Below are 11986 nucleotides of genomic sequence, written 5' to 3' on the forward strand. Positions count from 1 at the left end.
TTGTCCAACACTGAAAAAGAGTAGCTGGTTTGTGATTCCATAAACTCATGTAAACTTTGGTGGGTAATGTTAGTCAAGGGTGCAGTGGCTCAGTGGCTAAGACGCTGAGCTTGTCAATCAGAAAGGTGGGCAGTTCAGCGGTTCGAATCCCTAGCACCCCGTAACAGAGTGAGCTCCCATTACTTGACCCAGCTTCTGCCAACCTAGCAGTTCGAAAGCACATTAAAAAAATGCAAGTAGAAAAATAGGAGCCACCTTTGGTGGGAAGGTTCCGTGCACCTTCGGCATTGAGTCATGCCAGCCACATGACACGGAGACATCTTCGGACAGCGCTGGCTCTTCGGCTTTGAAACGGAGATGAGCACTGCCCCCTAGAGTCGGGAATGACTAGGACATATGTGTAACGGGAACCTTTACTTAATGTTAGTCAGGTGAGATGACAGGCCATCGTGGTCTCGCCTGGTGGCACCTGAAGGACAAATGTTGCCCAGAGAAGTCTCAAAAACAGATCCCGGACGATCCCTTCTTTTTGCCGCAGGTTGACATGGACCAGGAAACATGTGAAGACCAGAATGTGACCAACTGTGACAACTCAGAAAAACCTCTTCCTAGCCAGGAAGGAAGCCTGGATGAAAACGGAGACGTCTCCTCGTCCGGGGAGACCGTTGCTGAGAAAGAGACGCCTCAAAAGAATAAACGCCAAGCTGAAGTGGCTGCTGGTTCAGATCTGCCCCCCAAAATAGCGAAAATGGGTAAGCTGTGTTAACAAGGAATCGCACTCAGCAAGGGTCAGATCACCAAGTGTAGATCAGACCAGGAAAATCTATGGAGATTCTGCATCATCCAGATTGGGACGGTTGTCCCAAATATGTTTTTGCCAAAAGGCAACTGGACTTTTGGGGGGTTTCTTTTTCCGTGAAAATATTTGGCTTCTCATCCAAGAAACTTCTTCAGTTCGCTGAAGTTCAATGAATTTAATATTCATTGTGTATTTCTGTTGCCCTGAAGCACCAAATGTGCATTAGAATGGTTGTACATTTGCAATTTAGACAACTCGATGGCAAGGGGGGGAATGAAATTTGCCTATTTTTTTCCCCTAACAATCGCACTGGTCTCTGCTCTCTTTCTCTCTCCTTCCGTCTCTCTTTCTCTCTTCTCTCTCCTCTTTCTTCTCTCTCTCTCCCTTCTTGTGTCCTCTCTTTCTCTCTTCTCCTCTCTCTTCTTCTCGTCTCCCTCTTTCTTCTCCTCCCTTCTCTCTCTCTCTCTCTCTCTCTCTCTCCTGTCTTCTGTCTCTCTCTCCTCCTCTCTCCTCCTCCTCTCTCTCTTCCTTCTCCTTCGCTCCTTTCTGGTAGATGAAAGTGATGAGCAAGAAGAACCCAAGGCTGAAAATTGCATCGCCTTTGATTGTGTGGATCCGTCTGACATGGAGTGTTCCCTGTGCATGAGGTATCTGATGTGTTTTTTCTATGGATAGGCCAGTTCAAAAGCATTAGTCCAGTTCTAAGAGAGACCACACTCAAAGTGCTTCGGTTGCATCGTCTTCGGGTTCTTTTGGAACAAATAACAGAAGAATGGGAGACAGCTTGGAGGTCTTCTAGTCCATTCTCCCTGAGCAGAATCAACCATTGTGATTTGAAAGTTTGGTCTCATGGCTGAGGCACCAGGCTAGAATCTGTAAGGTGGCGAGTTCTAGTCCTGCCTTAAACCACAAAAACCAGTTGGGTGTACACACAGACACACACACACCTGCAGTTACATAACTGCATTTTGAGCTCTCTGCAACCAGCTCACATTTATCACAGTTTGCAGCGTTCCACAGTCAGATGTCTGTGATTGATGACATTTCCGTCAAAAACACACCACTGTTTTTACTCTCGTAAGCTGCCCAGAGTCAGAGTTTACAGGCCTCTCTAAGTGGTTTGCAGAGTCAGCCGATCGCGCATTTAATAAACACGTAGTGTACAACGGGTTTCGCTTAACGCCTGTGGCTTTTGTGTAACCATCTCTGCAAAAGTCATAAAATCAGCTTAGCCATGTGATGACCTGCGTTAGGGACCCTAATTGGCAGGCTCCGTTATGGTCGGAAACTACCTGTATTCAGATTAAACCATTCTCCCGTCCTCCTAAGACAAAGGGCATTGTACACTCACAATAAAGAGAGAAGCACAAGGTCACAGAAATAATGCGCATTTTAAGGGAAGAACCAACCCAAATCCCATAAAGTACCAATGGAGAGGGAGACCTGGAAAACCAGGAGAGTGGATTTAACTGATCCTGGAGAAGAGTGTTGTGGGTCCGCCGGCGGCCTTGACCGGATTGACCAAGCTCATCTACCACATTGCTTGTTGGCCTGAGGTGAGATGTGGTTTCGTGTCTTCACTTGTTTTGAATTTCCTTACAAGATTGTAAGTCAAAATCCTGGATCACCGAAGCTGTTGTGATTTCTTCTGACTTCTTCTGAGATTCGCCTTTCTCCCCCACAGGCTCTTCTATGAACCTGTCACCACGCCGTGTGGACACACCTTTTGCCTAAGATGCCTTGAACGATGCCTGGATCACAACCCAGAGTGCCCTTTGTGCAAAGACAACCTCTTAGAGGTACCGTATTTTTCAGACTATAAGACGCACCCAGCTTTTGGGGAAGAAAACAAGGGGGGAAAATCTGCCTTTGCCTCCTTGCAGCAAACAGCCCGTTTCAGTTTCAGCACAGCCTGTTTGGCACAAGAAAAAAAAATCTGCCGCTGCCTCCCAGAAATTTGCCTCCTCGCAGCAAATAGCTGGTCAGCTTCAGCACAGCCTAATTTAGCACGAGCAGCTGATTAACAGTTGGATCTGCCTCCCGGAATACCGCCAATCAGCTGTTCCAGGCTGGGAGGGATCACCACCACCCATCACCACTGCCGCCTATCGCTACCTCCATGCACCCCATTTTTGGCCTACATGCGCCCCATTTTCTGCCCGTTCCAAGCAGGAGTGATCCCCGCCGCCTGTAACGGGCCGAAAATAGGGCGCGTGGAGGCCAAAAACGGGTTGCGTAGAGGTGGTGATAGAGGGCAGCAGCAATGGGCAGCGACAGGCGGTTGTGATCCCCACAGCCTGGAACAGTGATCAGTGGTGTTCCGGGAGGCCGGTGCAACCACCAATAAGCTGCTTGTGTGAAATCAGGTTGTGCTGAAGCTAACCAGGCTATTTGCTGTTTGCTGCAAGGAGACAAAGGTGGTAGGGTGGGGGGCCAGTGGGTGGGCGGGACTTCAGCAACATTTGCAATTGCACACACTCACCCCCATAATTTAATGCTCCCCCACGCTGTGCCCCCTGCGCATGTACATGTGAACCCCTCTGCTGCCCCACGCATGCACGCATGGCTTTCTTGGAGCCTGAGGAGGGTGAAAACAGTCTCCCCCACCCACTCCGGGGGCTGGAAACAGCCTGTTTTCTGACTTTTGGTGGGCCTGGTAGGTCCGTTTTTTGCCCTCCAGAGGCTTTCTAGGAGTCTGGGGAGGGCGAAAAACGGCCCAACACGCAAACTGGAAGTTCGGGAACAGACTTCCGAGTTGCCCGTTGGGCCGTTTTTCTCCTTCCAGAGGCTTCAAGGAGGCTTCCTTGAAGCCTCCGGAGGGTGAAAAACAGTCCAACGCCCAAACCGGAAGTCAGGGTAGCCTCCGGAGGGCAAAAAACGGCTGAAAATCAGCTGTCTAGCACACGCATGTGTGCTGGAGCTGACAGGGCAAAGCCTTGCGGACCCTCAGAAATGGCTCTGCGTGCCACAGGTTTGCCATCACGGCATTAGCCCATCTAGGTGAATAAGAATGGAACCACCAAAAATTGCCTTCTGGGTGGTGGCTCCTGTGTCATCTTTCCTCCCGAGGTTTCTGAACGGTCTCTTTTTCTCATCCAGTGCCTGGCCATGAAGAAACTTTGCAAGACGGTGTTGATGGAGGAATTGATCGCCAAGTACCTTCCAGTGGAACTTGCCGAAAGAAAAAAGCTTAATGAAGAAGAGATGGCTGAATTTTCCAAGTAGGTCACCCCAGTTTTTTCTGTCCTGCAATCATGAGGAAACAAATTATTTGGCAGCTCAGCTGGAGTTGACATCCTTTTGTGGCTGCAGGATTAGGTTAAAAATAGTTTGGGGGATAAAAGGCGTTTCAAATGATTCCTGCTTTCAATATTCTGCTTCGGGCTAGGTAGTTATGTGTTGAGGGTACCTTCTGATATCTAAAGCTCTTAAAATAGGGTTTCTCAACCTTGGTGACTTTCAGAAGTGTGGACTTCTACCTGCCCAAACTGATAAGTTGTCTTTCAAGGAAGAAGTTGGGGGTTGGTATTGACATAGAGTGGGCCCCATAAACCCTCTGGGGCTGAATAGACATTTAAATTTGGGGTGGGGGGAACATTACAACTTTAGTATCACCATTTTATATTATGCATTTAGTGGTTTTTTTTTTTTAAAGAGGATTGTGGACTTCACCAGATTCTCCATGATACTGCCGTGTTTCCCTGACAATAAGACAGGGTCTTATTTTCTTTTGACCACCGAAATAAGCACTTGGCCTTATTTTTGGGGAGGTCTTATTATTTTTGAGGTGTAGGAGGTGACAAGCATGTTCACTTCATGGCTGCTGCTGTGTTGCAATATTTTCAGGGAGGGCTTATTTTAGGGGAGGGCTTATTTTAGCGCATGGGCTCAAAAGCCCGATTGGTCTTATTACCTGGGGAGGGCTTATTTTCAGGGAAACAGGGTAAAAAAAGCAAGCTGGCTGGGGAATTCTGGCAGTTGAAATCCAGACATCTTTAAATGACAAAGGTTGGGGTACACTGATCTAGAGGAAATGTTGTTAGTTGTGAAGTCGTGTCTGACCCATCCAGGCCTTCCTGTCCTCTGCCATCCTCTGAGGTCCATTTAAGCTCACGCCGACTGCTTCGGTGACTCCATCCAGCCACCTCATTCTCTCCCGTCCCCTTCTTCTTTTGCCCTCCATCCTTCCCAGCATGAGGCTCTTCTCCAGGGAGTCCTTCTTCCTTCTCATTAGGTGGCCAAAGTACTTGAGTTTCCTCTTCAGGATCTGGCCTTCTAAAGAGCAATCAGGGTTGATCTCCTCCAGGACTGACCGATCGGATGGCCTTGCAGTCCAAGGGACTCGCTGGAGTCTTCTCCAGCACCAGAGTTCAAAGGCCTCCATTCTTTGGTGCTCAGCCTTCCTTATGGTCCAACTTTCACAGCCACAGAGGAAACGTAATGCTGTGCAATTTGAAGGGGGAAAATCTACTTATGGAAGAGTTTGACAAAACTGCAAATGCATAAGTATTTAATCCTTTATGAGTTATCTTATGAGCAAGCAAGCATGGTACTTGCTTAATACAAAGTTTCTCACTGCAGCTTGAATAAGAATGTCCCCATCTTCGTCTGCACGATGGCCTACCCCACCGTTCCTTGCCCTCTGCACATCTTTGAGCCCTGCTACCGACTGATGGTTCGGAGATGTATGGAGACGGGCACCAGGCAGTTTGGCATGTGCATTAGAGATCCCGTCAAAGGGTAAGTAGCATATGATGAACATCAGAACTGACGCCACTTGTTTCAGTTTCAGGAGCCGATGCAACAGGAGCCCCTTGGGAATAATGGTAGTCACTAACTTTGTATGCAAGAATCTCTCCACACTGCTTACCTTCTCCTGGGAATGGCCAGATAAGCCTCCCATCAGGATCTCAGGGAGGTCAAGCTTCTGCCATTTGTGACTATGCAATGATTCCCAGCTAGACCCTCGCTTGATTCCTCCTCCCAACCTAGCTGGCTGTTTTCCAACATTCTTCTTCAAAGAGAAGAAAACTGAATTCGTATTTCCGGTTAACTAAGTGATGTAGCATTCAAATTAAATTCAAATAGTAGGAGAAGGACTGGAAAATTATAAGTGAAATTACTCACCCTCCCAATATTGGCATTTTTGGAAAGTCCCCAAGATTTTATTTATTTATAATCCGTCTTTATTATTTTTACAAGTATCTCAAGGCTGCAAACCTATCTAACATACATTCGTTCTTTCTCCTATTTTTCCCCACAACAATAACTCTGTGAGGTGGGTTGGGGTGAGCGAGAATGACTGGCCCAAAGTCACCCAGCCAGTTTCCATAGCAAAGGTGGGAGCAAAATTCATGGTGATTGGTCCAAAGTCATCCAGTTGAGGTGGGACTAGGATTCACAGTCTCCTGCTGATTGGCCCTAATTGCCCAGCCGCCTTTAATGCCTAGGGCAGAACTAAAACTCACCATCTCCTGGTTTCTCCAGGTAGAGATTTAATTAAGCACTACTACTACTACTACTACTACTACTACTACTACTACTACTCCCGCAAACTCCACGAGGTGTGTGGCTTCACGTGAGCGTGCAGATCTTGGATTCATCATCTTCTCTTGGCTTCCACTCTTCTGGCAAACAGGTTCGCAGATTACGGTTGCATCCTAGAGATAAGGAACGTTGAGGCCTTCACCGACGGGCGCTCCGTAGTGGATAGCATCGGCAAGAGGCGATTTAAGGTCCTACAACACAGCAAGTGTGACGGCTACAACACAGCGAATATCGAGTACATTGAAGACAAGAAGGTGGGTCAGAGCTGCAAAGGTAGAAGGTGTTTTGACCTAGCAGCACGAAGCCGAGTCCTCATCCCAATAAACCCTTTATATTTAATTTACAGTGAATTCCTCTCCTGCAAAGTCTTTCCCATCTCTTTCAAGATAGTTCACAATTACTGACCTTCATTAGGCTTGGAGAGTGGCCAGGCACCCCAATTACTTGGCAAGAATGCAGGAATGAACTCATTGTCTCCTGCAAACTCTTCTCCCCTTTTGCTCCCCTTTTGCTTCCTATGGGAGAGGCCATTCACCATCCACCTGTGGCTTTACTCCCAAATCGACCCCTGTCCTTTAGCTGTTCCCTTTGTCTGGCAACTCTGCGCATGTGCACACTGGGAACAGGCTCCAGCTGTCCGTCTGCCTCACTGATGTCTGACTCCGAAGGCAGCTGATAACTGTCAGACGGCCCTGTCCCCATCTCTGCCTCCGACACAGAGCCCTTGTCCGAGCCTTCCCCAGACTCCAGGACTGGCCCAGGTTCCTCCCCAACGTCCTCACTGTCCGAATCTGCTGCCAGATCCGCTGGCGGCCATAACAGAAGGGAGAGGAACAAGGTCACCTATCTAACATAGTTGTAAGAGGCACACAAATGTGTGTGTGTGCACGTGCACGCACACACATACTCCAAAGGCTTTCTAGGGTTTTTGTCAATCCAGGAAGACCTCAACTTAGGGCCACAATTGAGCCCAACATTTCCATTGTTCATTTGTCTGCCGACTCTTTTTCTCCATTTTACAAATTTTCTTCCCGTGGCTGTTAAGAAAATCCCTTACAGTTGGTGAGTTAGTAGTAACTGGGCTTTCTAAGAGGATCTGTCTTCCCCCATCGACTCTGCCGGTCAGAAGGTCACCAGAGGGGGATCACGTGACACATAGCCATTGGTCCTAAATGTAACCCAGTTGCCAAGCGTCTGACCCCTGGGACGCTGCAACCGTCCTAAGTATGAGTCAATTGCCAAGCGTCTGAATTTTGATCCCGTGACCACGGGGATGCTGCGAAGATCGTCACTGTGGAAAAACAAATCCCAAACGCCCTTTTTTCATTGCCACATTGTAACTTTTAAACGGTCACTAAGTGAACTGTTGTAAGTCAAGGACTACCTGTGTTGTTTTTAAACTTACTAGCCGATAACCCGGTGTTGCCCTGGTATTTATTTATAGGGGGAAAATGTACGGACCAAACGTAATTTCTAACGTTGGATTTTCCCCCTTACCAGAGGGAGCCCCCTTGTGGAGTACTGTGAAGCTGTTACCATGGCAACTCCACTGCACTGTACAGTAGAAGCCATTTTACGCCAATACAGTAGAAGCCATTTTAAGGTACAACAGGCTGCATCTTAACAGAACACACATCCCGAGGGGTGTTAGGGGTGTCTTACCCCGATAGAATTTGTTTCCAGAGAGTAAGTCATCTGTGTACCAAGTTTGGTTGAAATTGCTCGAGGTGTTCCAGAGTTATGCTGTGTATGCACATACACAGACACAGACATTTCTATAGAGAGAGATTTACTTTGGGGGAGGGGGGGAGGGCAGCCGAGTCCTGGCCAACCATCATTTTCCTATTGTTATTATCATAAACATGTCTGGGAAAAAATTATTTCTCTTCCTTCCCCTGTATCTCCAGGTCCAGCCTAAACATTTCCTCTGTTCTGTGCCCGTTTTAGGTCCAGGGAGAGGCCTCTGAATACTTGACGATCCTCCACAGTGCCGTGTACGATCAGGCCCGCACCTGGTTCAACACTCTGAAATCTTCACTCAGAGTACGCATTATCCATCATTTCGGTCCAATGCCTGTTAAAGAACCAGACCCACAGGTACGATGAGCAAGCACAGAATTAACTCTGCTCACTCCTAAGTGTTCTGACCCAGCTCCCCAAACACGACAAACCTTCTGAAGTGAACCCAAAGATTCCGTTATTAGGAGCGCTGGCAGCCCCGGCAAAAAGTTTCTTTCTCACGGCAGGCTGACAAGTCCTTCTGGCAGGGAGATGAATACTTCTCTGCCACATCTATTCATCTCCGCCCCCTGTCGTTTATCCCCAGAGCTAGGGTGGGGCTTCGCTAGCAGCGGTGGCTCTTCTGTCCCAAGGATCAGCCCATAGATTTCCATTGCTCTCCTCTGCCTTCTGGTCATCCACACATCAGGCACTGGACCCAGCTGTTCCTCCGCTTCCTCATCAGCCACCTCCAGACCTGGGGGCTGTTGACTCCCCATCTGAGGGCTGACGGACGGCCCAGGCTCTGCCTCTGTCTCTCTCTCTCTCTCTGTGCAAGGTCCATTCCCTCTTCCCCCTTGGAGCTCTCAGGTTGCCTTGATGCTGACCCTGATTCCCACGCCTCCTCCTCCTCCTCCTCCTCCTCCTCTGATTTGGCTGCTGGAGGGGCCAGTGGCTAAGAGGCCACAACAAGAAGTTTTGCAAAGCCATCCTTATCCTAGTCAGTATGTCCTCTGTGCCCGGTAAAGTGTTAGGAATCGTCATCCGCGACCAACAACCACAACTGAAATTTCCATTGGTAAACAAGACGATGATTAAGTGCACAATTATATGGCCTTTCCCCCCCTGGTTGTTAAGTGATTCACTGCAGTTGTTAAGTGAATCATGCTGTTAAGAGAATCCACTTTCCCCCATTGACTCCGCTTGTTGGAATGTCTTGAATTGGTGATCGCGTGACCTCAGGACAATGCAACCCATTGTAGATACATGCTGGTTGCCAATTGCCTTTATTTCGATCGCTTGACCATGGGGAATGCTGCAATGTTTGTAAATCACTATTTCAGTGTCGTAGTAATTTTGAACAGTTGCTAAGCAAATAGTTGTAAGTTAAGCACCACTGGTAGCAAGTAATGCATACCACAGGGCTGGGAAATTGGGAGATTCAAGACAGTTCCAACAAGTATCAAGATGTACCACAAGCTTAAGCTCACTACAAGAATCTGTCCAACTAAAAGTCAAGGGAAATGAGCAGGGGATAAGGAAGAAATTCAAGGTGGGCTGGACTTAGATCTCTTGGGGACGCACAGGGACTCGTGACTGATGACACTTTTGACCCTCCTTCTGCCCCAGCCCAGTCATCTCCTACAGCAGGAGTATCAAACTCAATTTTATTGAGGGCCGTATCCGAGCTGTGGTTGACCGAGGGGGCAGGGTGGATGTGGCCAACTGGGTGTGCATGGGCAGCTTGACGCCACTCCCCAAATTGCTGGCATGTTTCCACTTTGCACTGGGTAGACCAGAGATGTTAGCAACCAGTTCTCTGCCCGAATGCTAGGTGGGCATGGCCTACTCGGCCTCTTGCACCACAGCAGGGAGGGTGTTTTCACCCCCCTGGCTCCGGAGGCTTTCCTTGAGCCTCCGGGAGGGCGTAAACGGGCTCCCCAGGCTTCGGAGGCCGGAAACAGGCCCATATCTGGACGTCAGGGTGGCCTGTTTCTCGCCCTCCCAGAGCCTCTGCCCGGGCAGTTACTTGGCATGATGAACTGGCTGCTTGGAGACTCTGGGGAGGGGGAAGGAGGGGTGGGCAGGGCCAGCCAGTCCTTGCAACCACCAGTGTGAAGTGGCTGAATCCCACCCCTGGTGTAGACGGGGCCAAAGCTGTCCAGATCCGACCACATTGCGCCCCCCCCCCATTGCGGGCCTTAAGTTTTGACACCCCTGTCCTACAGGTTTGATGCAGGTGTGCCTTTTTTTCATTACAGGTGAACCCCGATGGTCCCGCCTGGTGCTGGTGGATCCTGGCCGTCCTTCCTCTGGAGAACAAAGCCCAGCTTCCCTTCCTAGCGATGACCTCCTTGAAGGCGCGTCTGAAAGGCATCCGGAGCATTTTAACCTTTCTCTTCCTCACTCAGACGAAATGAACGGGGGAGGGAGGGTGTAAATGCCCTTGCAATCCAAGGCCTTCTCTCTCTCTCTCTCTCTCTCTCTCTCTCTCTCTCTCTCTCTCTCTCTCTCTCTCTCTCACACACACACACACACACACACACACACACACACACTCCTTCCCACTGATTGTGCCCGAAGGCAAAAACGAACTTTAAGGAGGGCCTTAAATTCTCAGGTCTCAAAGTTCTTCCCACCTCTTGAATGGAAAAAAGAAAAGGAAAAAAAAAATCCTCCTTTCTCTAAGCTGCAATAATCTTCCAGCTGCTCCCAGCTTGGTCTGCAAAGCAGAAACACTGCTCAATGTCTGACAGGAGACATCAGTAGGGCAATGCCAAGCAAGATTTCCTTGGGAAATCCCATGGAGTGTATGGGTCTCCTTTTTCCGCCAAATTCTAATATATATATATTTGTTTATTTGAAGTTTCTTTTTCAGCAGCTGCCTTTCAAGCGAAGTTCCTATGTTGTTCACAGAGGCGCCTGTCTATATATTGTAATAGAATTCGACAAAATAGACATGTGTTTATTTGTCACAGCGTCCTTTTAAGTTGAGAATTATTTAATTTAATCTTTATTTGGAACTGTTGCATTAAAACGAATCCAGTTAATGTGAAGCTTAAAATATTCACAAATCAGGAAGAACCTAGTAGCCCCTTTGCCGGCGAATATACATTTCCTTATAGGCCCAAGCTTTGTCAAAAGCACTTGACTTTTTAATTTTAAAAATTTGCCGGTCAAAATAGAAGCCACTGGATTCTTCCTGACTTTTTTTTTCTTGCTACCATAGACTAACCTGACAGTCTTTTGCAAAGTCTGAATTATTTAGCAATTGTTCTCCCTAAGGATTCAGGAATAACTGTATAATTTTGGTCGCAGATGTCTCTGCTTGAATTTTGGTTTTGCACAGGTTGTTTTTTGTTCCAGTTGTAAGTGCGAGAACCTCTGTGTGTTTACTCCAAAGTAAATCTCTTGCATTTAATGATTATTCCTGAGTGCTTTTAGAGTTCTGAGCTGTGTGTTTGTGTGTGTGTACACAACATACAGTTGTGGTTGCAGTCACTTCAGCGATGTTTGAAGATAAGTTGCACCACCAAAAGCTACTTATGACCCGGTTTTGAAGTTCCGACCACTGCAAAACCTCCCACCCAACCACCCAAGTTGTCTTGACTATTGACTTGCAAACACCCCTTTTTCACATAAAACTATCACAAGGCTTATTTTGCTCCAAGTGCATTTTCCAGATATTTTTCCCTCTCCCTTTGCAAACAGAAATAAATAAAACCCAAACAGAACATTATAAATATCCACCCATGTTAAAAGTTTGAAAAGCACTGCCCTGAAACAGCTCTGTATTGTTTTATCACCCTGCACCCATCATCCCTGCTAGTTCTTAGACTACAGATATTCGCTTTTCTGCAATTCATGCGCCGAGAGAACTCCTTCCAAGGAAAAAGACTTTAACACCAAGAGTAAGTTGCG

The 11986-nt window shown here is 47.8% G+C and overlaps 1 protein-coding gene across 1 annotated transcript; it reads left to right on the forward strand.

Moving 5' to 3' along the window:
- Positions 1-436: 436 nt before the first annotated feature.
- LOC309382362 (LON peptidase N-terminal domain and RING finger protein 3-like) lies at positions 437-11486 on the forward strand (the record flags this gene model as incomplete). Its single annotated transcript, XM_081971872.1, has 8 exons — positions 437-752; positions 1353-1446; positions 2484-2598; positions 3899-4020; positions 5381-5539; positions 6438-6600; positions 8294-8443; positions 10327-11486. 8 exons carry the CDS (start codon positions 437-439, stop codon positions 10483-10485), a joined length of 1278 nt encoding a protein of 425 aa, XP_081827998.1. The 3' UTR covers positions 10486-11486.
- Between the last annotated feature and the right edge of the window lie 500 nt (positions 11487-11986).

This window comes from Natrix helvetica (genome assembly GCF_964273705.1).
Source record: "Natrix helvetica genome assembly, contig: HAP1_SCAFFOLD_268, whole genome shotgun sequence".
NCBI lineage: Eukaryota > Metazoa > Chordata > Lepidosauria > Squamata > Natricidae > Natrix > Natrix helvetica.